This window comes from Anopheles nili, chromosome 2, assembly GCF_943737925.1.
Source record: "Anopheles nili chromosome 2, idAnoNiliSN_F5_01, whole genome shotgun sequence".
NCBI lineage: Eukaryota > Metazoa > Arthropoda > Insecta > Diptera > Culicidae > Anopheles > Anopheles nili.
Genome location: NC_071291.1, coordinates 3,349,063 through 3,374,594, shown reverse-complemented (window position 1 = coordinate 3,374,594; position 25,532 = coordinate 3,349,063). Strand labels below are relative to the sequence as shown.

The 25,532-nt window shown below is 41.7% G+C and overlaps 4 protein-coding genes across 4 annotated transcripts; 2 read left to right on the top strand and 2 right to left on the bottom strand.

The window, feature by feature from the left end:
- Window positions 1–801: 801 nt before the first annotated feature.
- On the top strand, window positions 802–1,660 carry LOC128720917 (copper homeostasis protein cutC homolog). Its single transcript, XM_053814619.1, has 2 exons — window positions 802–1,365; window positions 1,421–1,660. Exons 1-2 carry the CDS (start codon window positions 802–804, stop codon window positions 1,658–1,660), a joined length of 804 nt encoding a protein of 267 aa, XP_053670594.1.
- A 541-nt stretch (window positions 1,661–2,201) lies between these two features.
- On the bottom strand, window positions 2,202–6,026 carry LOC128721593 (V-type proton ATPase subunit E). Its single transcript, XM_053815361.1, has 5 exons — window positions 5,976–6,026; window positions 5,771–5,835; window positions 4,613–4,957; window positions 4,343–4,537; window positions 2,202–4,279 (listed from the first exon to the last, which is right to left on the bottom strand). The coding sequence occupies exons 2-5, from the start codon at window positions 5,801–5,803 to the stop codon at window positions 4,172–4,174; spliced, it is 681 nt and encodes a 226-aa protein (XP_053671336.1). The 5' UTR covers window positions 5,804–5,835; window positions 5,976–6,026; the 3' UTR covers window positions 2,202–4,171.
- A 4,470-nt stretch (window positions 6,027–10,496) lies between these two features.
- LOC128730607 (regulator of gene activity) lies at window positions 10,497–16,390 on the top strand. Its single transcript, XM_053823681.1, has 6 exons — window positions 10,497–11,084; window positions 14,885–15,107; window positions 15,195–15,512; window positions 15,586–15,790; window positions 15,870–16,034; window positions 16,127–16,390. The coding sequence occupies exons 1-6, from the start codon at window positions 10,497–10,499 to the stop codon at window positions 16,350–16,352; spliced, it is 1,725 nt and encodes a 574-aa protein (XP_053679656.1). The 3' UTR covers window positions 16,353–16,390.
- Window positions 16,391–16,521: 131 nt separating this feature from the next.
- LOC128720173 (centrosomal protein of 152 kDa) lies at window positions 16,522–20,234 on the bottom strand. The gene is made up of 3 exons (XM_053813828.1): window positions 18,132–20,234; window positions 17,171–18,070; window positions 16,522–17,093 (listed from the first exon to the last, which is right to left on the bottom strand). The coding sequence occupies exons 1-3, from the start codon at window positions 20,232–20,234 to the stop codon at window positions 16,896–16,898; spliced, it is 3,201 nt and encodes a 1,066-aa protein (XP_053669803.1). The 3' UTR covers window positions 16,522–16,895.
- Window positions 20,235–25,532: the final 5,298 nt, after the last annotated feature.

The following is a 25,532-nucleotide window of genomic DNA, read 5'->3' as shown; positions in this document are numbered from 1 at the left end:
TATCATATGGTAAACATTACTATCGACAAACAGAAAGTCTGTTTATAGTGTTACGCCCAAATATCGAAACAATTAGGCTGCGTACTGTATTTTCTCCGATGCCAACATCATATGGTAATCATTGAAGAAGGATTTTTTTGAAATTCTACACTCAAGTATTCAAAAGGTTAGGCTGCGTTCAGAATTTTATCCGTTGGTCTTATTGTTCGGTGTTGTATTATATTCTGTATTTTACTATTTTCACTTACAGCATAGTGATTTGAAAGCTTTGTAACAGTCACATAATTAGTTTACGTTGAAAATAAAATTGATAACCGGGGTAGTATAATGGAAAGTCGAGTGAAAATCGTATTATATTCTCGCTCATCTTTAATTCACACGTTTCACACTGCACTCAACACGTGATTCAATATTCTTGTCCAGATGTATATATCTTTCTGTATAAGCCACTTCGACAATTTATCTTTGCGGATTTGATCCACGTCTTTGTTCTTTACTTAATTCCTAGCATACCATGTCTTCCATCAAGCTCTCACATAACACGTGGTTTCAACATCAATCCCTACCCATTTAAGCACTACGCCATATACCACCATATACCCTCAATTTGTTTCACAAATATTCGATTGATCGTTCACTAAAAATCAAAGATAACTGGACTTATTTAGAGAAGTGAGGATAAAAGGTTGCTATAAATTTTGTTCTAAATACCAATCGCACATGAGTAATAATTGAGAGATAACCGCTGTGATATGTCAAAACATTGGTATTCAGCAAATTGAAACCGGCAAAAGTAGCACCATGCAGGTATTATTGGAAATTTGTGTCGATTCATTTGAATCCGCCGTTGCGGCAATCGACGGAGGTGCAGACAGAATTGAGCTTTGTTCTGCTTTAAGCGAAGGCGGTTTAACACCCACGGTGGGGCTTTTGCGAGAAATAAAACAGTTTCTAAGCACGAACGTACCTAACCGAGGAACGCAACATAGCATTCCCGTGTACTGTATGATACGGTGCAGAAGAGGTAATGATTTTTGTTTCAGTACACATGAAATGCGTGCCATGATTTGGGATATGCAACAGCTCAAAGAACACGGTGCCGATGGGTTTGTTTTCGGTGCACTAGACGAATCTGGGAAAGTGCATCGGGACTACTGCAAACAAATAATAGAAACAGCGGGATCCATCCCATTGACTTTTCACCGGGCTATCGATTGTACGGTGGAGTCTGAACTAAAAGAAAATCTACAAATTATTGCTGAGCTAGGATTTACGACTATCCTTACAAGCGGGCTAAAACCAACTGCTTCTTTAGGCGTTAAGACGATAATGGAAATGAAAAAGATTGTATCTGATTTGAAAATGGTATGTAATTTTCAATTCTCTGTGTCCAAATAATATACTATTTAACACATTCTAGGCAGGTGATAGATCATTGAAATTGATGCCCGGATCTGGAGTATCAGCAGAAAACGTGTTGATGATTTTGCAACGCACCGGTTCTAGTGCTGTGCATGGATCAGCAAGTATAACAAAACCTACAGAGAATAGAACTGAAAATTCTACCACAAAAGACTTCGTTGATCCCTTACCTTTTAAAGTATGCAGCAGAGCCAAGGTGGAAGAGCTACGCTTATTAATCGATAATATTGCACTATAAATTAATGCTCGCTGTTGGAATCAGATTTCCCTGCCTGCCAAGTTCTCGGGTTATACTAAGATATCATACTTGACAAGTAGAACAGCACAAGTACGAAGGGTAAAAAGGCAAAAATAAAACAACTTACGTCTAATTGTACATCTCATACCGTGGCGTATTTATTTTCGAATGTTTACATGCATACAATTCACCGATATAATCAAGTAGGCTCTGATATCTTACTATCTGGCATCTGTTGGCCGATGGCAGCGGCAACGGTATGTATGATCGTTGTTTATGTTTGGAAAACGTACATATGCTGAAGTAAAACCTTCCGTAAGAATATTACATGCTGATTTACTTCTATTATACCTTCATGAAATGTTCTACCGCACAGATGTATTAGAATTTGATGCCATGCCTCGTCATTATGCTCAACCGTGTTGCCCTTTGCTATCTCCGGTGAATTATTAGACGAAGTGCGAGCTTCTGGTGTTCGTGTTTTGTTTCAATGTCTCTTATGTGTCCAAGTTTCACCTAGTGATTAAACGCTCTGCATTAACTATGTTTCGTTACTCGTCGTTTACAACAATATCTAATCATATCTATATTTATATATATATATATATATACTTTCTGGTTTTTTTTTATATTTTTATTTTTTTTTTGCTTCTATTTGTTCCACTATGTTAAGGTCTATTTTTCTTCCAATATACATATATTTTTATGTTTTTAAGAACGTGTTGCCCAAATTTGCAGATTAGTGATGATGTAAACTTTTGGCTCGTATCCGTTATTATTTCAACTATAGCCGAGATTTTCAGGCTTTAGAATAAGAATGTGCAACTATCTGAAATCGAAACACCTGCTGCACTACCAATTGCTACAATGAAAAAATGATCAAATCTATAAGACAACATCATTTGCCTCACTACACACACTCACACTATACAAAACGTTTGTTTGCACACCTATGTTTATGTTTTCTTGTTTTCCTGCTTATTCGTTGCAATTCGATTGCATTACACACTGGTTTCTATACCATTGCTTCGATGATCAGCAAAATATGGAACTTAGGAGTTAGATTTTGATGTTCATAAAGCAAGATGCTGTGGCATAGATGAATATGTAATGCTTCCGAAGCAAACTACCCTAGATGATTTTTAAGGGTTAAATTACTTTTCAAACATACTTCAACAGAGCAGAGATGGATGTTCTACCGAAACCATGACCGTTAGATGTTTTATGAGAGAGAACTTTAGAACAGTAACAGGTCTGTAACGACACGGTGGTGTTGTAATCGACTATAGAAACAATCGCATTAATCAATGCTAATATTTGCTAAAGGAATGTACTTTTTCGATTATTTCTCCTGTGTGAGCAGCATTCTACATTTACATGTTTTAGAGCACATTTCGAAACATGCAGCATCATGCGAGCCGACCAAACGGGAACGATGCCAAATGTATACATCTCAAAACCTACAAAATGAAGCGACGACGGTCGGTAGTTACTTAACAGCCTAAAATGGGGAAAATATATTTGTTGTAAGAAAAATATATGCAACATACATAGCTCCATCCGCTCTATCTGCAACATTCACTGTATGCACTCCCGCATTACCGACAATTCACACTAACACTTGCAAATAACTCTAGACCAGAGCTCAACGAAAGCTGAGGTCCTTTTTTTCACGAGTAAGTGCGACTGGCCGGGAACACAAGACTAGGTGAAAGATTTACTTTGTAAGCTCTTTAAGTTACCAAGTGTTAGCACATACGTGATCAAAAGGAAATAAACAAATAAACATCAATTAAAACAATTATAATATGTAGCAACAATCTTTTCCGTGAACGATGTTTCCGCTAAAACTTAGATACTACGATTCTGCATTAGCGTGTGTACCAAAGGGGGTAAAAGATATAAAGAGAATAATGCGTGTTACATTACATGTGGAAAATATTCAACAGTTAATTGGCTCACATTGCTGGCCTACTAGGATTCAAGGAATTCAAAATGGAATTCGTACGTTATCGATCAGACCCTATTCGTTAAGTTCAAATATTACGTCAATGTTCAGATTGGATAGAACAACTGACAAAGCCAAGATATTATCAGGCGTCAGCAATAAACAAGCACATGAATCAACGAACATACTTCCCTGAATAGAAAGGAGGAAAACGTCACACCTGAAAATGCTAGGGCGTCACAATAATCTGTCTGTTCCTAGTTGGCAAATCAATGTGGTGAAAACTTTTGATGACAAGTTTTTTCGTCGACTGGGCCGCAATCCCAACGACTGAACATTACGATCTGTTTGTGATTTTTCAATGATTCTGTAAACAAACTCATAGCAAGCGAGATGCCGCTTTTGGAAACATTTATGCATATGTAAAAATGGATAGTGTTTTACGTGCGTTTATGTGCCGTTCTACTAGCCGTCATCATCTGTAGGACGGCGCGATGTTAATAAAAATGATGACGACATTATTTTTGCTATTTGGAAGCAACAAGTTAACAGAACCGAAGTTCTTAGTCGTTGAACTTGCGGTTCATGTTACGACCGAACAGGGCGTTACGGATCTCCGGTACCAGTTGCTGGGCAATTAGCTCCAACCGCGACTCCAGGGTATTGGAAACCTATAAAAAAAACGAAAATTAAAAAAACAATATACATTCATTCTGCAACAACAAAAAACATACCTTAATGCGCCCGGATTGAGCCAAAAGGTCAACCCCGCCAGTCGTATCAGCCGGTAGGAAGGATTCTGTGTCCAATGTGACCACTACATCCCGTTTGCACTTTGATTTGTACGATTCCACAGCCGCCGGCAGCACGTTCTGGATGATTTGAGCATCTACCTGACGGCCTCGGATGAGGACGTTGGATTCCATCAGCTACATGATCATGAATTGAGTATCTTTAGTTGATTTTCGTGGCTTTAAACACAAAATTAAACAAAACATTCGAACCTGAAGCAATCCCTGAGTGATAAGCGCGGTCAGAATCTCGCCGTAGCGAGCAGAATCCTTCGTAACTTCGCCGAGACGACGACGGCACTCATCGAGTACGCTGGAAACATGGTCTTCACGAACCTTCAACACCTTCAAACGAGCCTGGTTAAGCATGTTCGAGGATTGAATCTTCTTCTGCAGCTCGACTTGCTTTTCCTTCTTTTCGTAGTATTCCATGATCTTCAGGCGTTGTTGCTGCACTAGACGGCCTTTTTCGATGTTGAACTCTTCCTCAGCTTTTGCATCGATTTCCTCTGCCTTTTCGTTGGCTTCCTGCTCGATGAAAGCCATCATGTGCTTGATCTAGAGAACAAAAAGCGCAACATATATGTTAGGGCATTAGGAATAGTTCAACAATGGATCTGTTATAGGTTTTGGATAGGATACTTAATACTAGAAATAGGGATCGTGTATAATGAAGATGAATTTACGTTGAAAAAATATTCATTATTCTCTTTTTATATCAAAGGCATGTCATATGACACCACCGGAATGAACGTAAGGTTACGTAGTGTACTTTCGTCATATGTCCAATCAATAGAACTATCTTATACATAACAAACGATATACATATATAGCTGCTCAAAGGAACAGTTATTTATGCTGTAATAAATTCCAAAAACATATTTTTATTACAAAGTATTATCTTTGTGAGTAAAACTTAACGAGCAGCCTCGTCGCAGTGGGTCATGTGACCATATTCGATCTGCACAAAACAGCTCAGCAATACTGCAACTGCTGGCAGAAAATTTTGAATATACTGGTAAGGCCAGAACGCTAGAATTAGCGGTTTTATCAATGATTTTAAGTGTTAGTTTACGAGTTTCGCTAAAATATATCTTTAAGCTCATAATTTAACTGGTAGTAAACATTCATCATTTCATTCTCACGCAAGATTCCCAGCCTTGAGGCTTTCTCTTTCTCACATGGTCACACTGTTTGACACTTTTCACATGACAGGTCCCGTGACCTGACGAAAATGATCGAAAAGAACAAACTACGAAATTTTACCCGATTCTACCATTGATCCTTTATCTTTTTAGAAAAACATATCCACACATTCCACTCATAATGCTGGGTGTTTGCTCAACTATTAACGCAGGGGTATCGACTAACCTGTTTCTGGACATCTGCGTCGCTAAGAGCCATCTTGCCAGCGGTGTTGTAATAGAGATGGAGAGCTATAACACATAACCATTGAAAACAATCAAATGTACACTATTATCACGTTTTATAGAAAGCAACGAATTTGGAAAGAAAGAACCCTGTTGGTACTGCACTAATTTTCGATAAAAATTTCGCTAGTCACTAAGAAACATACCGAAATTCGGAACTTATTCCAGCACGGCGCAGCGTTCACGTCGTCGTCGTCGCCTCGAAAAAATCGGAATATGAAAGAGCCAGGCAGAATTGACTACCAAGGCAACATTGACAGTAGACGATAAAGCTTAGGCTACATAAGGAAGCTCGCTCGGGCAGGTGAGATTTTCTCAGCAAGGTGTCAATCGTAAAAATTTCTAGGGGGATTTTATATGCTAAAATACAACAGCATACATAATTTAATTGTAGGTAAAACGTCCAAATTAAGTCTTGTGTTGGGAATTTCATATACATTATTTATAGAAACAAATTCATATAGAAACAAATGAAACATGTCCCCGCTGGCTTTTAGCTGAAACTAATACACGACGATTTCGTAGGTTCGAACTCTCGATTCGATTCGATTGAGCAAGGACCCCGTACGCAAGAATATTGTATATTTTAAAGAGCAAAAGGCAACACCCGTAACAGAACTATCTATTTGAAAAATATCTTTTCAAAATTATACTGGAATCAACGCCAGGTTTTCTTCTCTATTGAAGTTTGACATCAGGGCCGCTACATGGTATATAGGGGTTGGCTTCTCCCTTCATCGTTTTGTTGTATGCTTTTTCAATCTGCAGGTATAAATCGAAACAGTATTCATGTCGAACCACTTGAAAAAAAATTTGCTGCGGAAAGAGTTTCTCAATACTTTACGCGTTCGAAGTGTTACGTTCTCCAGTGAAAATTCCATCCAAACCAGGTGCAAATAATTGGCACAGGTATGGGGTAGCGCAAGCAGTAAAATCAAATGGAATTACCGGGCTTAAAGATAGTGAAATCGTATTATCCGAAAAACAATCCTTTCCTTTCGGCCGTGAGTGGTTTCTTCGTTTTCCTCTTCGCGTAGCTTCGTGGTACTGTGTGTGTGTGCGCGTGTGTCTTCGAAGCGCTACACAATTCGACTTAGCACATAGTTTACGGTGTTTCGTTTGGCCAGAGCGCGTCTTCCTTTGATAATTTAACTTCTTTTTCTTATCCGTTTGTAACTTTCTTTCCATCTGATTGATAAACTTGTGGACGCGTTTTTATAAATGTAGCAAAGGGGGCCATCTTTTTGTAGAATTTTCCGTAATACAGTTCCTTCTTGTTTATATAGTGTGATAAATTACTTTACTAGTGAGCAAATTGTATTACTGGTTCGCAAGCAATGTAAATAATGGAACATGATTGAGAAGCTTTTTTTGATTCCCGTGGTCTGTTCACAGTATTACGAGTTTTATTATTATTTACATATTCCTACAAATATTAGCAAAAGACAAACGCTAGAAGCAAAACAGGTTGAATAGTTTTGAATCGATTGGCGTTCATAATAATGAAGTAATTGAATTTTCCACAACAATTCTTGACGCCATGAGCCTTAGAATAATGTGGGAAAACAGTGTGTAAGAGACCAATGAGAGAGAAAATCTGTTTTAAGATGATTGCATTGAAGATATTATGTTTACATGGTCGACTAGAGATTAGAGCCAATTTTGTAAGCAAACGGCAGGCAGCACCGTAGCTATGGAACAGAACACTGTACCAAGGTAATGCAGAAAAGCGAATGTTGATGATCTGGTCAGAGAAAATCTCACTTCCTGCCGTGGTGTTATGAATATCGGACGTTGTCTAGTGAAATTATCCTTACCCTCTGCGCTCCACTGAATTCAGCGACCTTTCTCACAATGTTCATTTCCTTTTCTCGAATAAATCCATTGAGCGAATGTTCGAATAAAACCGGTTCAAGCGACTCGTTCGGGGGAGGGAGTCGATCCAAGGCTGCTATTTGATTTTCGCTGTACGTGCGTTACGCGATTTGTCGTTTTAACGCTTATGGACGCGCATCTTCGTCTGCAATTCGCGGTCCGTTTGTCCTAGATTATCAACTAAAGACATGTGTGTATCGTTCTCTTGAAATTAACAGGAGCATTCCGATAATTGTGGACGATATCGAAAACGAGAAGCATCGCATGAACTGAACAATACACCGATTGTTCCTTCATACGAACTCCTCTTTAGGGCGGTGTAGCTCGGATCGGTTCGGATTCTGATTAGACGAGGTGGGTTTAGTTAGACACTGGTAACATGAAAGTAATCAATATTCCTCAAGTGCGCTTCCGCATGCGGTCGCTAGTTGAGATTTGCAATCGAATTCTTTGCCGCTCTTTCCAACATCAGGTCGTGCTTCATGAAAAACACGGCTGCGAAAAAAATAATCAAAGTCGTTTGAGAACGAGAGCATACCCTTCCGAACGTCGGCGGTGACGACGAGCGACAACATGAGTAGCATAAGCAGAACAAGAAGCAAACATAAAAAACATCATTGAAATTATACCACTTGCAAGCATCACCACTACTGCTCTGGTTTATGAGAGATAGTGAGCGTGTATGGGTTATAGAATAAGTTTCTTGGTCGGCGTTCTCTCTCCCACTCGCCTCCCAATTTACTCTGCAAATTCAAGGATTCTTGTTGCGTTGCCTAAATTTCCAACCAAGGAAGAGCCATTCTTGACCTGATATAAATTTAATGTGATTTTCCCACCGTTTTGTGGAGTGAGAGCATGGACTGTACGAAAACACCGTAGATATATTTGGCCAAAGTGTTACCCTCTCTCATTCCACGCTGAGTGAACACTGGGTACAAGAGGAAAATCGTGAAGAAAAGTGTTTGGTGGTTTGGTGTACAGGTTATTTTTTTTCTCTCTTAAAGGCATACAAAACACACAAAAAAACATCTCTTCATACGTACGGATGAAAAGCTGATCAAGTTGTGAGAGTGAACTTTGTGAGGCGCGTTACATTGTGAGAACATTACAGTGCGTGCAAATTGGCGCATATCGTAGCAACCGCCGGACCGGGGGAAAACAATTCGGTAAAATAGTTTTCATAAAAGCAGATTCGCGCGTGCCAAAAAGATTGCAAAAAAAAAGGAACAATCACAATCTCCATTTGTGGATATTTTGCGCGACATAAGACGACGTTGGGGTTGATTACGTTCCACGCCAACGACAGCAACAAATCCAAACGGACTGGAAATACTTGAATCATTCAGGATACAGATTTTTATGAATCGTTTCCACGCCAGTTAGGTAGGTTGTTGAACTTCCGCTTATCATCAAACATTTCTCTTGTTTTCTTGTAGGAATCGAAGAAAGGGATATGAAAATGTCGTTAGAGGAAATAGAAAAGAAAGAAAATAGATTAAGCAACTTTAGGCACAACAAAAAACTTTAGGTTGCCATTGCCAATAGCCTTCCGCCCATTTGCCCGAGCTTCTTCTCTCTCTCTCTCTCTCTCTCTCTCTCTCTGTCTCTCTTTCCCTATCTTTTTCTCTTGAACTAGTTCATCCAAGGAATTTAGGAAGAAAATAGAAAAATAGGAAGATGCTGGAGGATAATATGCAATTTTGGTGCGATAGAGAAGTGCTATTCTGCTCTATTTGTAATACATTTCATGAACGTGCAGCGTTATCTCGTACACGTATATTCGCGCCGTCCGGCCTAGTCGGAGAAACGTGCGCAGAGATGTATGACAAGGCATGGGGTAGGGTATAGTGAGAGGAAAGTTTGTGCGTAGAGATGGAAATTGGAACAAAACGAGAATCGATCCCTACGCCGATCCATATCATGTATTTCCCAACTTACTATTCTAAAAGAGGGATATCATGAAATCAGGAAAGCGATTGCCAACAAATAATGTGAAAAAGTTAGCATTAGTAAGCAAAAGTATCGGTCTCGACTCCAGCTGCCATTGTCAGGCCAAATTCGGAATGCTTGATTTAAGGAATATAAACAGAGAGAAAAAGTTAAAGAGAAGAACTAGTTAGAAGAAATTTTTTTATATATTTTTATCTATATACAGTTCTTTTCCAAGTCAGCACTAATTGATTATTGTCTATTCTCTTTTCTTTTCATTCGACACAAACAATTCTAAACCACACATATTAAACCCAATTGAATGGGAAATTCGTTGTAATCTCTGCTTTACTACTCCTTGGATGGAACTATACAATTGCTGATGATTATGATGATGACGATGGACCATTTTTAATTATTCTAAACAATATGAATCAAACCGTCGTCTAACAACGACACTACGATCATCAACGAATAACCAACCAAAATCGAACCAAATCAAAACCAAACGATACCACATTTGCACCGAATCTTGTGCGGTTGTTATTATCCTATGCTGACCTGACGCTGCTATTACTCACTAAACCCCCTGCAAATATTGCTTCATGATGTTGCCTAACATTGTTTGTATGGCTTTTTATGTATTCGAATGCACTGCATTGCTTTTCATGTTTCTAAATTATAAATCCGTAAACATTGTTTTGGTACATGCTACGTGAACACGCTTAATGCGCATTGTTCGGCTGGAAATTAAACCCGTTCGCAATATCCGGACAATGTGGGGGTTATGCTATCTCCTGTCTGCCTGATGACACGTGTCGATGTTGACTCTCTGGATCGATGTGCTTTCGCTCCCGTAGGTTATGGCAAACTTGAACTTCCAACAACCGCCCAGAAGCATACCGAGCAGTGTTTCGTTAAGCGGGAGAGGCGGAGGAGGTGGAGGTGGAGGAGGCAATAGTAGCGTGGTAGGAACCGGTGGGGCCTTCGGCAGTAGCGCTCTTTCCGGAGCCGGAGGTCATGTTACGCCGACGTCCGGGATGTTCCCTTCCGTAGTCGTTGGTGGAGGCGGTGGACCTTTTGGGCAGAACGCACCTCCCTCGCAGCAGCAGCAAAGCAATCAATCCTCCTCATCCGTGGCACCCTTGTCGCCCAGCACGAACGGTGGAAGTGGAAACCCTCGATCGGGTGGTGCTTCGGGAGTGATGGGTGGCGCGAGTGGGCCAAATTCGGCTGGCGGCGGCGTGGGTTTGGCCAGTAACGGTCCCAGCAGCAGCCAGCAGCAACAACTGTCATCTTCTAACAATGCTCTGTCGAGCGGTGGTCGAAGCAGCAACCTGTTCGGTGGGGGAGTCGGCGGTCAGCAGCGTGGTGGTGGCGGTGGTGCTGGAGGCGGTGCCGGAGGATTCGCGGACCGAAGGACGCTATCCGGGCTGAGCGGTCCATCGATGGTAAGTAACGAAGCTGCTATTAGCGTTATCAATGCATACTTTGCCAGTTTCTACGACACGCTGTCAGAGGACTTCTCCGATGTTGATGTCTGTGAATCGCTATCCCTTTCCGCTCCTCCTCTGTTTTCCGTTATTGTTTTCTTTAAGCGACGGGTTTTCATTTTCCGTAGAAATATATTTAATTTTGTGAAAGTACTTTTCATTCTTGTTAGTAAGATTGTGTTCCAATGTGCATCTTGATTCGATAGGCAACGATCTTCGTACGTTAACTAAAAACTTCTAGCTGTGACAATGTTTGTAGTTTTCTTTTTTATCTGCAATGTGCATCTCCTGTTGGTGCTTTAAATCTTTTTTTCGTACCGATCGTATGCTTTCTGCGTTACGTTGACACTTTATCAATCTATTAACATATCCGTCATGTCATAATGGATACCATGCGGTTGAATCTTAATTTACGTATTTTTCTTCTTATATGTTACTAAATTAGTTATGAAATACGCTGTGTTGTTTGGTTCATTTTGTTTTTTGGTTCGTTGGTTTGGTTCGTAATGGGAATCGCTTCATTATAAAACTGTTCGTTCCGCTAGTCGGATAGTTTTGGGTTTTCTCTTAATACTTTTCAAACAATTGTTTCACGTGTTGTCATCGTCATCATCTTAAATCTCGGTGTCTGATCTGAAGATTTCGTTTCCGGGCTGACTGTTGTGTTATGTTTATGTAAAACTTATTATTTGCTTGATTTTAGTGCACTATTTTTGCGAATAACCATCACAGAATAAATCCACTATGCCCGTTCAGTGAGTAAACCAAATATAGCTCCATATGCTTTAGGAGAGCTAAAATAGGAAAAAGGCTCGATCAAGTACGCACGCGTTTGATGATCGCGGCAGAAATGCTGACGAACAAAAGAAAGCAAAAGGCCATGTGCGTATGTCTCATGCACTATTCGCGAGAGTAGAAGTATGTCGGTCGTTAGACCGTAAAATGGAAACATATGCGTTCGTTGCCATAAACTGAGAGGCCTGAAACGCTTATGGCCGGTTTGTTGCGCCCCAAACGTTGAACATACGTACAGCGATGGCGTTCTTTAGAGAGAACGTTCTTTTTCTGTGATGCTCGTGGTAAACATATGCATCCGTCGCCGTTGTGCAGTCCCTGACCGTCGAAGCAAATAGGTGGCTACATGTTTACGCGAGACTCAATTTTCTATCAATGTTTAAAGATCTCGACGATGGTTGGAGCAGATTCGTGAACCGCAGCCTGGAGCGATGGAAAAATATAACACTCGTTGTGATCAGCCTATCGCCGCGAGGAAATGAGTATGTACGAGCGGCTCACATTTACATAGCGCAGCATATGCAATGCTTGCCTATCCACCCCTACCGTGCTCCTGCGCTGCACCGTGCGCATCTGCCTTTTTTTATTTACGCGTTGCAGATTGCCGAGCAACTGCGTGTGGTGTAGTGGCTTAATGTGCATTCTCTTTTTTCTCCTCTGTTTGTTGTGTTCTCTTCGTCGACGCGGATGATGCCTGCACATCAGTGGACGTGTGTTGGTTTTCCCGGATCGCGCACAGCGGCCGTACAGTCGCAATGTCGCTTATATTAGTACGCATTCGTTAGTCTCCCTGCTGTCGTCGTTGTCATTGCCGTCTTGGCGATTGTGCTCTCAAAGTCCGTATTTCATCCCGGGGTCATTTGATGCCGCTCTTTAAGCCTGCACACGTTCGAAGAGGAGGAAAAAAACGACACCCTGCGCGGTTAATTAAACATATGTAACACGCAGGGACGGCGTAGTTACACCAGTGCATGTAGTGATATCGTTCCAAACGATAACCTCATGATTCATCCATCTGTGAGGATGCATTTAGAGGAAATCACCACCACACCAAAAACAACCCGTATGTGAAGCCAAAACAAATCTGGGAATCGTTGAAGGAAAGTTGCGTGGGTGAATCGAGAATCCGCGCGCCGGGTAAAATTTTACAGTGTGAAAAGGATAGAAACAGATTAATAAGAAGAAGAAGTAAACTTCTAATCTGCTGCGTAGTTGAAAATCGTGTTGACGCTGAGGTGTGTGGTTCGTACTGTTGCCTAAACAAAAACATACCACACCGCTCGCTTGCCCTGACAGCAATATAACAGACTGTCAACGACCGATCGTTACTCTGCCTACTTTGGAACCTTCACGTGTGCACCCGGTCGGTGTAGTCAAGGAAATCCGTTGTCGTCCTGTACAGCGACCGTCTCGTGATTTGTATTTCCCGTGCATTGTCCCGTGTGTTATGTGTGTGGAAGATCGTGCGTCCACTTTTGGAAGCTCATGTTGTGGCTGTTGCTGCACGTTGAATGAAGTATGTGCTCTACTCTACCGAAAGGAATGCCTCAGAAAGGATACCATCACCAGCGATCGTCAACGGTGACAGGTGCTGCTAGCCCAGCAACCATCGGTGGAAGTAGTGTCAGTGGTGTTAATAGTGCAGGAGGCAACGTAAGTTCGTCGTTCAGAAAGTTACTTTTATTAAAGCTCGTCTCGTGGGGGACTGGGTGGCAGCAGGACCTTGCTTTGTCGTACCGCACGTGCTGCAGTTTGCCGGTCTTGCACCTTGCCACCATTGATGCAATTGCGCATCCCCCATTCCAATCGAGCATGGCGCCAACGTTTCGCGCCTTTTTGGTGTATTTGAAAATGGTGCTACGTGAACAATAGTTGTCGAAGAGATGAGTTTGTCAGTGAGTTGCGTAAAGCTTAATCACACTCAAATATTTTTTTTCAGTCGCCCTTAGTTTATCGGCCAGGCAAAACAGATAAAAACCACATGATACGTTGGATCCCATTGTGCGTTATACTACGGTATTGGTGGAATGCTAGAAGGAAATTGATAATCTCAAGGGAACGGGGAGCGACTTTGTTGATTTCTTCATTTGGCCATTATCAGGGTGGACGGCTCTAAATGTATACAGATCTGATGGGCCCTACATGTTTGCAACCAAAATAGAAACGTGAGCACACAAAATTGCAGGGGTGCTAGTCCTACCAGCCGCTCAATGCATCAGTTGGGAGGGTTAAGTTACTCATTTTACAGAGTAATGTAATGAAACTCATTGTTTATTATACTGTTTCGTTTATGATGGAAAAAATCTTAGCAATCTTAAGATTTAGTTCAAATAATTTCACTGTTTGGATATTTTAATCTGAATTGCTTGCACTTCAGCTTCAACAACATGATATAATTTGGTCCAGAAAATGCCGCACCTTCCAATCCAGGAGACGAGATCTGAGAGATGCAATGAGCGTTAGTAAAGCATCTATTTTTAAAAGCGTCATAAATTTGACGACATCACCTCACGTGCGAGAAGATAGGGAGAAAAATTCTGAACGATCAACATTCTTTCGACAAACGCCGGTTCTATGTAATGCGTAAAATGCTTCTTTTCAAAACAACAGTTAATTGATTATAACAGAAATGTAAATATTAAATATTTACGTTTCTGTTATATTTTGTCAGTTATTTTTCAAATAGTTTTTTATCAAGTGATCGTTATGTTTTATATGCTTATTTACATGTGTTTATTTGCTAATATTCGATTTATAATCCTTTCAATGTTATTGGTCGTTAAGATAGCATGATTTCACGCCGATGAAAGGCTGATAAAGGTGGTCATAATTTACAAAACCTGTCAATATTACTTTCAAATGACGTACATATTCGACGTTCTCTAATTTTTCGTTCATTTGTTAATTTCTTTTCATTACGCTGATCGATCGCCGTACTGTCAACTGCACTATAATGGCTGCAGTCCAATATGGTTTCCTTTATGCAGTCGCGAGGATACGGATCTCAAAGCGGGAATAACATCAATAACTACCACGGCGTGTTCGACGGTGGTGCGGCGGAAACTGGCACCCCGCCCCTACTCGATCTCTCCGAATTTCCCTCGCTGACGAACGCACGCGGAGGTCAAAACGATCAATCCCTGCCGCAGTCGAACGCACTGCAACCTCCAGGCAGTAAACCGTACGGTAACGTATTATTCTCCCTAGCATCGCGTTATCCTTTTAAGCAAGAATGCAGTTATTCACGTGTGCGTCTTTGATTTCCATTTGCAGTTGGCATGGTAAAACAACCCACGTCCGAACAAATCGCGTTTACGATGTCGAACGAAGACTTTCCGGCCCTGCCTGGCACGCAGAACGCGGAAGGAAGTCAGATGGGAGCGGCTAGCCAAGGTTTGCAAGGAGTCCACCATCATCACCATCCGGACCACCACGGTGGCACTGATAGCTTGGGCGGTAAGGGCAGTGGAGGTAGCGGGCCTGTGGGTAGCGCGGCGGGCATGGGCATGGATCTGCAGAGCGATTCCGGCAATTCCAACGTTAACATGGACAAGGGAGCGATGAAGCGAGGCGTTCAGACATCACCCAATGGTAATGCCTTGTTTACACGATATCTCAGTTAGTGACTATAGCAATGGAAGGTTAAACCGCGATCGTATTGCAGGAACCGTAACGAACATCCCTGCGACTATGGTGAACAACCAATTCGGCATGGTGGGCCTGCTTACGTTCTTGCGGGCGGCGGAAACGGATCCCAATCTTGTGACGCTTGCGATGGGCCAGGATCTTATGGCACTGGGTTTGAACTTGACCGCGGTGGAAAACCTGTACCCGTGCTTTGGTGGCCCATTTGCGGACGCGCCTACGAGGTAAGTAACCGGCCATGCAGTTATTTAATTGCCATTGCACCGCTTGTTCATACTCCTCTACGCAATTCACACGCCACAGACCTCAGGATATCGACTACAACGTACCACCAGAGTATTTGATCAACATGTCAATAAGGGACAAGCTGTCGAAGCTAACATTGCAGAAGTATAAGGATGATCTATTATTTTATTTATTTTACACGAACGTGGGTGATATGATGCAATTAGCAGCGGCTGCCGAACTGTAAGTACATCTTGTGTTTGCCTATTTTGCAGGCGTTTTCGCACGACGTACGTGGAATACTGATTCGTTTTGATTTTGAACGCGTATTGCAGACACAGTAGAGATTGGCGATATCATACGGAGGAGAAGGTGTGGATAACCCGTGTGCCCGGCATGACACCGTACGAAAAAAATGGCACAACCGAACGTGGCACGTACTACTACTTCGATGCGCAAACTTGGCGACGAGTGCCAAAAGAATTTCAAGTGGATACAGTGAAGTTAGATAAATGTCCAAACATAAGTGCTTACGTTGCGATGAGTGGACAGCCTGTATAATATTTATTAATTTGTAATTAAACCAGAAAATCACGGTCAAGACACATGTGGCGTGACTTTTTTTGTCCCTCTGGAATGTCCTTATACATTTATTCCATCTGACGCCGGCTGGCGTTAGCAAGGATAACAACACGAAGTGCAATTTCAACTTTTCCACAACAACGTTTTATTCAAAAGGCAGAATGTTCAGTTCTACTGCGTCCAATGAACAAACTACTGAGCCCCTTGGTAATGAATACAATACTTTTTCCGTTTAAAAATATTAATTTAAATAACCTAGTAGAGCTAGTATATCTGCAACTCTCTGATGCTTTCCATGACCAAAGCATCAAAAAGTACAACCCGGCAGCAGCGCACATCGCAAAAGTAACAACAAAGGTCATAGATTTCTACTGGCAGAGCTTTGCGTAGGATTATCAGGCGCAAGCACAAAAGGCGACTATGGCAGTGTTCTCTAGTCAGCTTGATTAACACATTCGCGCGTGATACTCTATTAAACGTATCACTTGGGTGATTTTTTTACAATCGGAACCCCCTAAATAATTAACTGCTTTGCTTAACCAATTTCATCTTCGTTTCATATTCTGCCACTAACTTTGCCATCTTCTCTCGCACGTCCTGCTCCTTATTATCGAGCGTCTCTTTCATTCGTGTTTGCACTTTCTGCAAGGCTGCGTTATAGCCTTCTTTGATGCGATCGTATTCCTTCAGCATATGCTGCTCCTTGTCCTCCGCATATTTCTATATAAACGACAAAAAAAATTGTTGAAAAGAAAGTCAACTGTATCGCATGGAAAACAGTAAGAACGGGTCTGAACCTTGTAGTTGAGCGCAGTTTTTTTCGCCGACTGATATTTTTCCGTAACCAAATCCAGACTCTTCTGGTATTCTGCTTCGATCTCCTGAAAGTTGTCCGTCATCTCCTGTTCGCGCTCACAGTACATCGTCCGCTCGGCAGTGAGCTGCGCAATCAGTTTCTCCATCGATTGCCGCTCGTTGGCCACCAGTTCTCGTTTCTCTTGCAGTTCGCGCTCCAAAAGTTGTACCTTTTTCTGCCCATTAGCCAATTCCGTCTTGTACTTGTTCATCAGCTCAGACTGTTTGTCAAAAAGTGCTCGGGCTTCCGTGTCTTTTTTACCCAACATTTCGCGCATTTTTTCACGCTCGGTTACGATTGCACATTTCAGCACTTCCACTTCCTGGTTGCGCACCTTCAGTTCTGCCACTCGATCATACAGCTCGCTCTTGAGCGTATCGATGTTCTCTTCAAAGTGCCCGAACTGCGTCCGGAATCGTTCCTCGATCTGCTTGATTTGGCCCGCAAACGCACGAGCCATTTCTTCACGAACTTTCTGTTCTTGCTCGCGCAACTGCCGCCGTGCGCTAGCCGCGTCGACGGGAGACTCAGACGAATTATCGCTAGGTGAGTCTTCAGTGCCAACGCTCTGATCGCGCGAAGAAACCTTCATCGGCGACGTTGCACTATCGCACGTCGTGGTGGAAGAGTTCATCGAAATTTTGTTACGAATAATGTGCTCGAATTGAGCGGCCTTTTCCTGCAGCTCGTCAATCAGCTGGTCCCGTTCGGCTTTCAGATCGAGCCGCTTGTGCAGCTCCGCAATCGTTCCTTGATAATCGCTCAGCTGAATTTTCATCTCACCAAGCTCTCGTAGGTGCGACGTACATGACGATTGCAATTTTAAATTCTCAATTTCGAGCTGGAATGCAAAATAGAAGTCAAACGAACGTTTAAAAACCATGCCCATTACTGTATCTTACCTTCGAGATCTGCGTTAAGCCGTCGATGCATTTAGTGCAGTTGTTGGCCAAATTCTTTTCTTCCCGCCCAGGAGTACCATGTTGGTGCCGATCACTACCGTCCCCACCAGCAGATAGTTGCTTTAATACTTCCTCGTGATTCGTTTTCTCTTTATCTAGCATCTTGGCTAGTTCGCTCGATTTAAGTTCCGCCAACTGCAGGGCTCGTTCAAGCGAAACAACCTGCTCCTGCAGGGCAGCAATTTGCTTCGCACTATCTTGCGCTCTTAGAGTGGAGAGGTCACGCGCAAGTTCGTCCTTCGTACCACTCACTTGAATATATAATCGTTTCAATCGGTCACATTCGTTCTGGGCGTCGGTGAGAAGAAACTTTTGTTTCTCAACCTCTAACTTAAGTGTGGTGCACATATCATGCTCGGCTTTCAGCGTCCTGCATTGCTCCGATAACTGTTCCTTTTCCCGCTTTAACTGTTCGATCTGATCGTCTGTTTCGAGTTTCGTCTGTTGAAGGGTGAAAATTTTCTCTTCCAATGCTTCCTGCCGTAGATCGAAGCTCGATCGACGATTGCTGGATTTCCCAGTATCGGATGCTGTAATTGTATTGCTCGAAGTGAGCTTTTCTAGCTCTCGCTCGAGTATGCGGCATTTGGACGACAACCGAAACGCTTCCTCTTTATATTGATTCATTTGCACCAGCGTGTGACTCTCTTCTTTTTTCAGTTGCTCGAGTTCACGATCTTTTGTATTCAAATCTGTTTCTAACTGACGAATCACTTCGCGCTTTTCCTTCTGGCCCGTCATGCAAACGACTAGTTCATTCTTGAGCCGAACCACCCGGTCATTAGCGTCCCCTGCGGCACGATCACGCAGATGCGGCGCATTGTTCGGCGTGCTACCAATCAGATTCGATTGCATGAAGCCATATCCGGTTCCGTCTACGTTCGTCTCTTTTTTCTCACTGGATTCATCTGTTCCATTTTGTTGTGCGTGCACTAGACTATCCATCAGTTCGAGCTCAGCATTTGTGTTTTCCAGACGCCCCGTAAGCCCGGCAATCTTTTTCCGCATCTCCGAATGTTCCTGTTCGAGCACTCGGATTTTGTTATTCAGTCGTATCCGTTCATATTCGAAATCGCCCTGGCTCCTCTTGGACAGCAAATTCTCACACTGCCGTTGGGAATCCTCTAGCTTATTTTGCAGCCGTTGCACCGTTTCCGACTTTTCGATCAAAAGCGCTTGTCGTGATTTCTCCAACTCTGTGTAGCGAGCCTCTAGCCTCCGATATTCCAGCTGCCCATCGCTTAGATCGGTGCGCAGTTTGTTGATCTTCTGTTGCAACATTGTTACCTTCGCTTCCATCTGCTTCTTCAATTCATCCACGTGACGATCTGCCTTTTGGGTTGTGTTTTGCTCGAGCATGCGATAGCGATGTAGACTTTCCTGAAGCATCGTTTTCTTTATCTCTACTTCTCGTTCAAGAGTAACAGATTGATCTTCTAGCGAGCTCACCTTCACTCGCAGACTCTTGTTAGTGTCCTCCAACTCAGAAATTTTTGTTTTACTTTGCACCAAGAGCTCGTAGGTCTGATCTCGCGTCATAGTTGCACGTTCCTTCTCGGCCTGCTCGATACATAGCTTTTTATTAAGGTCACTGAGCTGCAGTTCGTATGTACGGCTTTTCTCTAACAGTTCCTTCGTTATACATTGTAGCTCGCGATCTTTGGATTCGAGTAGCAATCGTAATTCTCGGTCTGCTTGGCCATAATCGTTTGTGATGGTTGCGGACCCGAAGAGTTGCGCAGGACTAGGCAGCATGGGTGATTTAGGAACGGGTGGATCCGGTGGTTGGTTTATACTTCTTCCATCCTCATTTTCATCGTCATCGTCGGTATAGTTCGACTGAGAGTTAAGAGAGTTCAGCGTATCGTTATCGTCGTCAAAATCCCCAAAGGCCTTTTCAAGTTCCTTTCCTATTTCCTCGTTACGGCGTTTTTGATCCGCTAGTTCTTCCTCCTCCTCGGCTCGTTGTCCCTCCGGCTCACAGCGGTTGAGATTGATACTGACGCCATCGTTGAATAACGACATTTCGGGTACTTTGTTCATTATGTTGCCTGAACAGAGTGCAAATCGAGCAGGTATTCGTTGGTAGTGCCGTGTAATCCTATGGGCTAAAATTTGTTTCCAAATTACATTTTACAAACTCTTTTCCCGGTGAACAAAACGCTCCCTATCAGAGGGGACACACGATCTGAAAATACCGTTTATCGCACTTTTGCCCTTGAACTATTCTAAGCTGGTTGCCAAGTTAGCTTCTTAAACACTCTGACTCACAACAGACTCGCACCTGGAAAGGAGATGAAGAATGATTGGAATGCTTTAAATGAACCACCGGACGAAAATGTAAACAAAAAAACCATTAACCCATACTGGTGCACAGACTAGCGGCGTTTGTTTATTTCTTAGTTTTTATCTGCTTAAACGTTAGCTTTTTGAGTGATCGATTTTTCGAGTTCCCAACATAAATAAGTATGTGAAAAGATGAAAACATCATCCTCTCTTCTATGTTCAAATGCCACTTTGATTTTTGAACTTCATTTTTTATCAATGCCTTCTTCTTCTTCTTCTTTACTAGGTTTTTACCACGGTAAGATACAAGATTCCAGCTTCCTGGGCCCTCCTGTATTAATCCGTGGTTGAGAGGGCTATTCCTCCCTCCTAGTTATACTATGGACCGGCAGCTATAGGCCATACGTCCTTCTTTTACGATCTTTGTTTTCACTTATGTTTTAATGTGCAGGAGTGGAAATTATTTGAGGCTGCTGTCAGTTAACTTTGTTATTTCCTAAGCACGTTTATGCTTTAGTGTTGCTTTCTTTGGAACTGTGCTTTGGTTCTTGCTTTTAGCTGCTGTTGTTACTAACGTTGGTGATTTAAAATTTGATTTTGTTGTCTCTTATAAAATTTGTTAAAGATTTCAGCTTTTTGCTATCCCTCTTTTTCCAGGCGGATTCAAAGGATTTTTCATTTATACAGGTGTTAATTCTCCTTTCCAATCTCAGTTTTTTGCAGTAGAACACTTTGTGTCTTGCAGTATCCGGGACATTGCAGGCATCACAGGTTCCGGAATCAGATAATTTCATTTTATGCAGCCAGTAGTTGCTGAGATCGTGCCCGGAGATTAATCGGTTTAATATTTTCTTGTCTTTAGCATCTATGTTTAAGTTTGTGTGCCACATTTTTTTCATTAGGTGCGGTTGAAGTTTTTGGAACTTTTTGCCTTTGGTGAGACACAGGTCTGTATACCATTTATCCGCCTCTGCATACGCTATGGTTTTAAACTCACAGATAGCATCAGCTAAACGTATTTTATTGTTAATGCTAGTATCACAGAAAGTACCTTTTTTTGCGAGTTCATCTGCCGACTCATTCCCTTCTACACCTACATGGCTCGGGATCCATTGGATTCGGGCATAAGTTCTATCACAGCTGTTTAGGATAGCACCAATGAGTTCATCAACTACTAGTTCCTTTGTTGCTTTTTTTAAGACTATGCACGCTGATTTGCTGTCCGTGAATACAGTGGGATGCTTCAGTCCTTCTTTATCTGCTATTTCTAGCGCCTCTTTTATCGCATATAGTTCCGTGGTGCATATAGATACTGGTATTTTTAATTTGTATGCTATGTTGTGGGTTATCTTGTTGTTACTTCTTATGTGTATGCCAATTCCACATCCATTTGAGTTCTTGCTCCCATCAGTATAGATATTTGTTACTGATGAGTAACTTTCTATTGCCTGTAATGTTAGTTGTTTTAATTGTGATAGGCTGAGGTCTTTCTTTTTTCTGGCTATACCCGGAATGTAAGTATTGATGTTAGGGTGCAGATTAGAATTTACTTGTTCATTGAAGTCCACTGTGGCGATCGGCTGGAATAGCTCTATATGTTCTCTGAAGATTTTCTCCTGAGCGGTTAGGGTGCCTGTTTGTCTTTGGTTTTGTAATTTCATAAGACAGGCCTTGTTGGGCTTGGAATGGGGTATGGATTTTGCGAGTTGTTTTGCAGTAAGAAATCTGCACCTGGTGTGGAATGGGATTTCAGCCGCTATAGCATACAGGGTGTTGATGGGAGTGCTTCTCGTGCATCCCGTGACCCTTCTTACAGACTGGTTTAGAGTTGTGTGTAGAGCATTAAGTCGTGTTTTGTTTGCGTTCAGACAGAGTCCGCTACCATATTCCAGGCTGCCTCTTACAATAGCTCTGTGGGCTAGGATAGCCTTTTCAGGATTGATGTGGTTTCTAACACTGCATAAGGTCTTCATGATATTTAGTCTACCTACTGCTTTGGTCTGTAGATTTTCCGCATGCTTATTGAATTTTAGTCTGCAATCTATCGTTATGCCCAAGAATTTGTGTGCTCTAACTTGCTCTATGGTCTTGTTGCCAATGGAAATGTTTAGTGTGCCGTTTCTTTTGTGGAGGCACATAACTTTTGATTTATCTGTGTTTATGGTCAGGTTCAGTGACTTCAGTGTACTCTCTAGCCAATCAACTGAATTCTGGAGCTCACGTTCGATATCCTCAATTTTTTTCCCCGCCTCTATGATTGCGAAGTCATCCGCGTATTGGAGAATTTTTGTTTTGTTATTATTTATGGCATGACAGCCTGCGGTATATAGATTAAACAGCGTCGGGGATAATACATCTCCTTGGGGAAGGCCATCAGACACTCTTTTTCTTATTACAGAATTGTCGGAACTCAACTCTAGGGATCTATTTGTTAGGAAGCTGCCAATCCATCTGATATCCTCAGGTGATATCATGTATTGGCGCAGAATTTCTATTAGTTGTTTGGTACCTACACTGTTATATGCATTTTTTATGTCAATAAAAACTATAGCAGTGTGTAGAGAGTTCCGTCTGTTTGTGGAAGCGGTGGTTGTAATAAGCTCTATTATGGTCTGGGTTGAGCGGTTCTTGCGAAAGCCAAAACTGGTATCCGGAATGAAATTGAATTTTTGTATCTGATAGTTGATGTTGTGTAGAATTGCCGTATTAGTAATTTTTGTTATTGTGGGTAGCAGAGCGATTGGTCTATAGTTTTCTGCTTGTTTTGGGTCCTTGCCTATTTTTTGGATAGCAACAACTTTGATTCTTTTTAGCTTACCAGGGACTTTACCCATCCTGTACATTTCATTAATTTCATTTATAATAGCCTGTGTGTGCTCATGGTCTAAGAGGCTTAGTGCCTTATAGGAGATGTTGTCTGCGCCTGGTGCTGTATTTTTCTTTGTACTTAGGATGCTGTGCCATTTCTCAGCATTTAGGATTTCCTTATCCGATATAAAGATATCCTTAACTATATGATTACGTTTCTGAGGCGAAGGAAAGTTTGTTTTCAGGAATAGTTTTGCTGTTTGATTATTGTTGTGCACGATGTTATTCTGTGGGACAGAGTAGTTTTTACCATGGCATTTTCTTATGATATTCCATAGTTGAGCTGTAGATGCGTCTGCGTCGATAGTTTCTAGCCAAGCTTCAAACCTTTTTCTTTTTTCTATTTTTTTAATGTATCTGAATTTCGCTAGGTCTTTTAGAAATTCCATGTGGGTGTAAAGTGTGCGGTTTCTGTTGAAGCTGGTCCTGGATTTGTTTTTTTTTCCCAAGCTTGTTGAAGTTCCACAGTCCACCAGCTTTTGGGGATGTGGGTTGTGACGTGACTATTTTTGCGGTAGATGCTTTGGATTTCTTTTGTAATTGCATCAATGTTCTTGTCGCAGTTTAACGAGGCTAGCTGTTTTTCGGCGCGTATTTTGTTAACTACTACTCTTGAGTTTGCGGTGGATTGCGAATTGATGCTTGTCATTATGACTTTGTGCCCACTATTTCCAATGTGGAGGTCTGTAACTTCTCTAATTGTGTCTAACACTTTGCTACTGGGTATTATGGTTAGGTCTATGGCAGTATTTTTTTTGTTTGTGTCTGCGTTTATGTATGTTATTTCTTTGTTATTTAGAATGATCATGTTCGAGTTGTTGATCAGTTTTAGCAAGGTGTTGCCCCGTGCATCTGCAAAGTGATTTCCCCATGCCTCGTGGTGGGCGTTGAAGTTCCCCGCAATGATCGTGGATTTCTGATGGTTTGTGAGTCTTAATATTTTTTTTACCATATTTTCAAATCTTTTGGTAGGAGTAGTGGGTTTTACGTATAGCGATATAATGTTTAAACTTGGCTTGGCAACTTTGATGCCGGTGACTTGTATGTGTTTATTGTTTAGTGAGATATTAAGATGTTCGTATCGGTACTTTTTTTTAATGAAGATGGAACTACCTCCATATCCATCTTCTCTGCATTGTGAAATACTGTTGTAGTTTTTCAATGCTGGGTGTGGAGTGGTGGTAGGTTTTATCCAGGTTTCCTGGAGGCATATTGCATCCACGTCTGTCTGCACAGTTATTCTTTTTAGCTCATCAATATTGTTGTTCAAGCCTTGAATATTGTTTTGGAGAATTTTAAATTTGTTAGTGCTCACTTTATCGCTATTCGATTGCGTGTTGCTATTTTGCTTGTATGTTTTTTTGTTACTGTAATACATGGTAAGTTAGTGTATGCGTGTGGTTTCTCAGGGTGATGCATGATCGATCGTAGGCGATATCAGATGATCGTCGTACGGGATCACTTCTTCGTTATTAAATGACGGGATTTCTAATTCTGATAAAACTGGTCCTTCTATTTGTTTTGTGTTTAGGTTATTTGTTTTTTGGTTCGGCGTTTCTTTGTTTGTTATGGTCTTTTCAATGAGTTGTTCAGTGTTTATATTTTTTACGTTTATGATTTTCTCTTGCGGGGTTTTTGGTTTTTTTTCTGTGTTGTTCAATGGGTTTTGTTGTATTTGTGATGTTTTGTTTTGTAAGGTTTCAGCGAACGATTTCTTTATATAGCTTCTAGGGACCATGGGGGCCTGAGCTCTTCTTTTTTCCCGAGCCTCTCTTAAGGTGATTCTTTCGGTGGTTTGGATTTTTTTAATTTCCACCTCATCTAGGTAGACGGGACAGTTTCAGTCAAGGGTACTGTGACCTTCCCCACATTCAAGACACTTTGGTTCCGCTTGGCAATTTTCGTGGTAGGGGCTTGAGCAATTTGCACATTTTTTATGACTCTTGCAGAATTTTTTGGTGTGTCCCAATCTGAGGCAGTTCATACATCTTATGGGTTTCGGAACATACACTTCAAATTTTAGGTCGTAGTAGTAGCCAAAATTTACGCTTCGAGGGGTATTAATGGTATCGAATGTAAGGATGGCTGTACGAGTATTTACCCAATTTCCATCCTTGTCTTTCCTCTTCATGATATCCACATCTTTGACTTTTTGATCTGCTAGACCTGTTATTATATCTTCTTTAG

What these genes read in the sequence shown, in the direction of transcription:
- LOC128720917 (XM_053814619.1), top strand. Translation starts at nt 802, where the DNA reads ATGCAGGTATTATTGGAAATTTGTGTCGATTCATTTGAATCCGCCGTT. An exon ending in TTGTATCTGATTTGAAAATG is followed by an intron (nt 1,366 to 1,420) that starts GTATGTAATTTT and finishes AACACATTCTAG; the next exon opens with GCAGGTGATAGATCATTGAA.
- LOC128721593 (XM_053815361.1), bottom strand. Translation starts at nt 5,803, where the DNA reads ATGGCTCTTAGCGACGCAGATGTCCAGAAACAG. An exon ending in ACGCAGATGTCCAGAAACAG is followed by an intron (nt 4,958 to 5,770) that starts GTTAGTCGATAC and finishes TTTGTTCTCTAG; the next exon opens with ATCAAGCACATGATGGCTTT. An exon ending in TCACTCAGGGATTGCTTCAG is followed by an intron (nt 4,538 to 4,612) that starts GTTCGAATGTTT and finishes ATGATCATGTAG; the next exon opens with CTGATGGAATCCAACGTCCT.
- LOC128730607 (XM_053823681.1), top strand. Translation starts at nt 10,497, where the DNA reads ATGGCAAACTTGAACTTCCAACAACCGCCCAGAAGCATACCGAGCAGT. An exon ending in GGCTGAGCGGTCCATCGATG is followed by an intron (nt 11,085 to 14,884) that starts GTAAGTAACGAA and finishes TAATGGCTGCAG; the next exon opens with TCCAATATGGTTTCCTTTAT. An exon ending in CGTTCAGACATCACCCAATG is followed by an intron (nt 15,513 to 15,585) that starts GTAATGCCTTGT and finishes ATCGTATTGCAG; the next exon opens with GAACCGTAACGAACATCCCT.
- LOC128720173 (XM_053813828.1), bottom strand. Translation starts at nt 20,234, where the DNA reads ATGAACAAAGTACCCGAAATGTCGTTATTCAACGATGGCGTCAGTATC. An exon ending in GCTTAACGCAGATCTCGAAG is followed by an intron (nt 18,071 to 18,131) that starts GTAAGATACAGT and finishes TTTGCATTCCAG; the next exon opens with CTCGAAATTGAGAATTTAAA. An exon ending in AAACTGCGCTCAACTACAAG is followed by an intron (nt 17,094 to 17,170) that starts GTTCAGACCCGT and finishes TCGTTTATATAG; the next exon opens with AAATATGCGGAGGACAAGGA.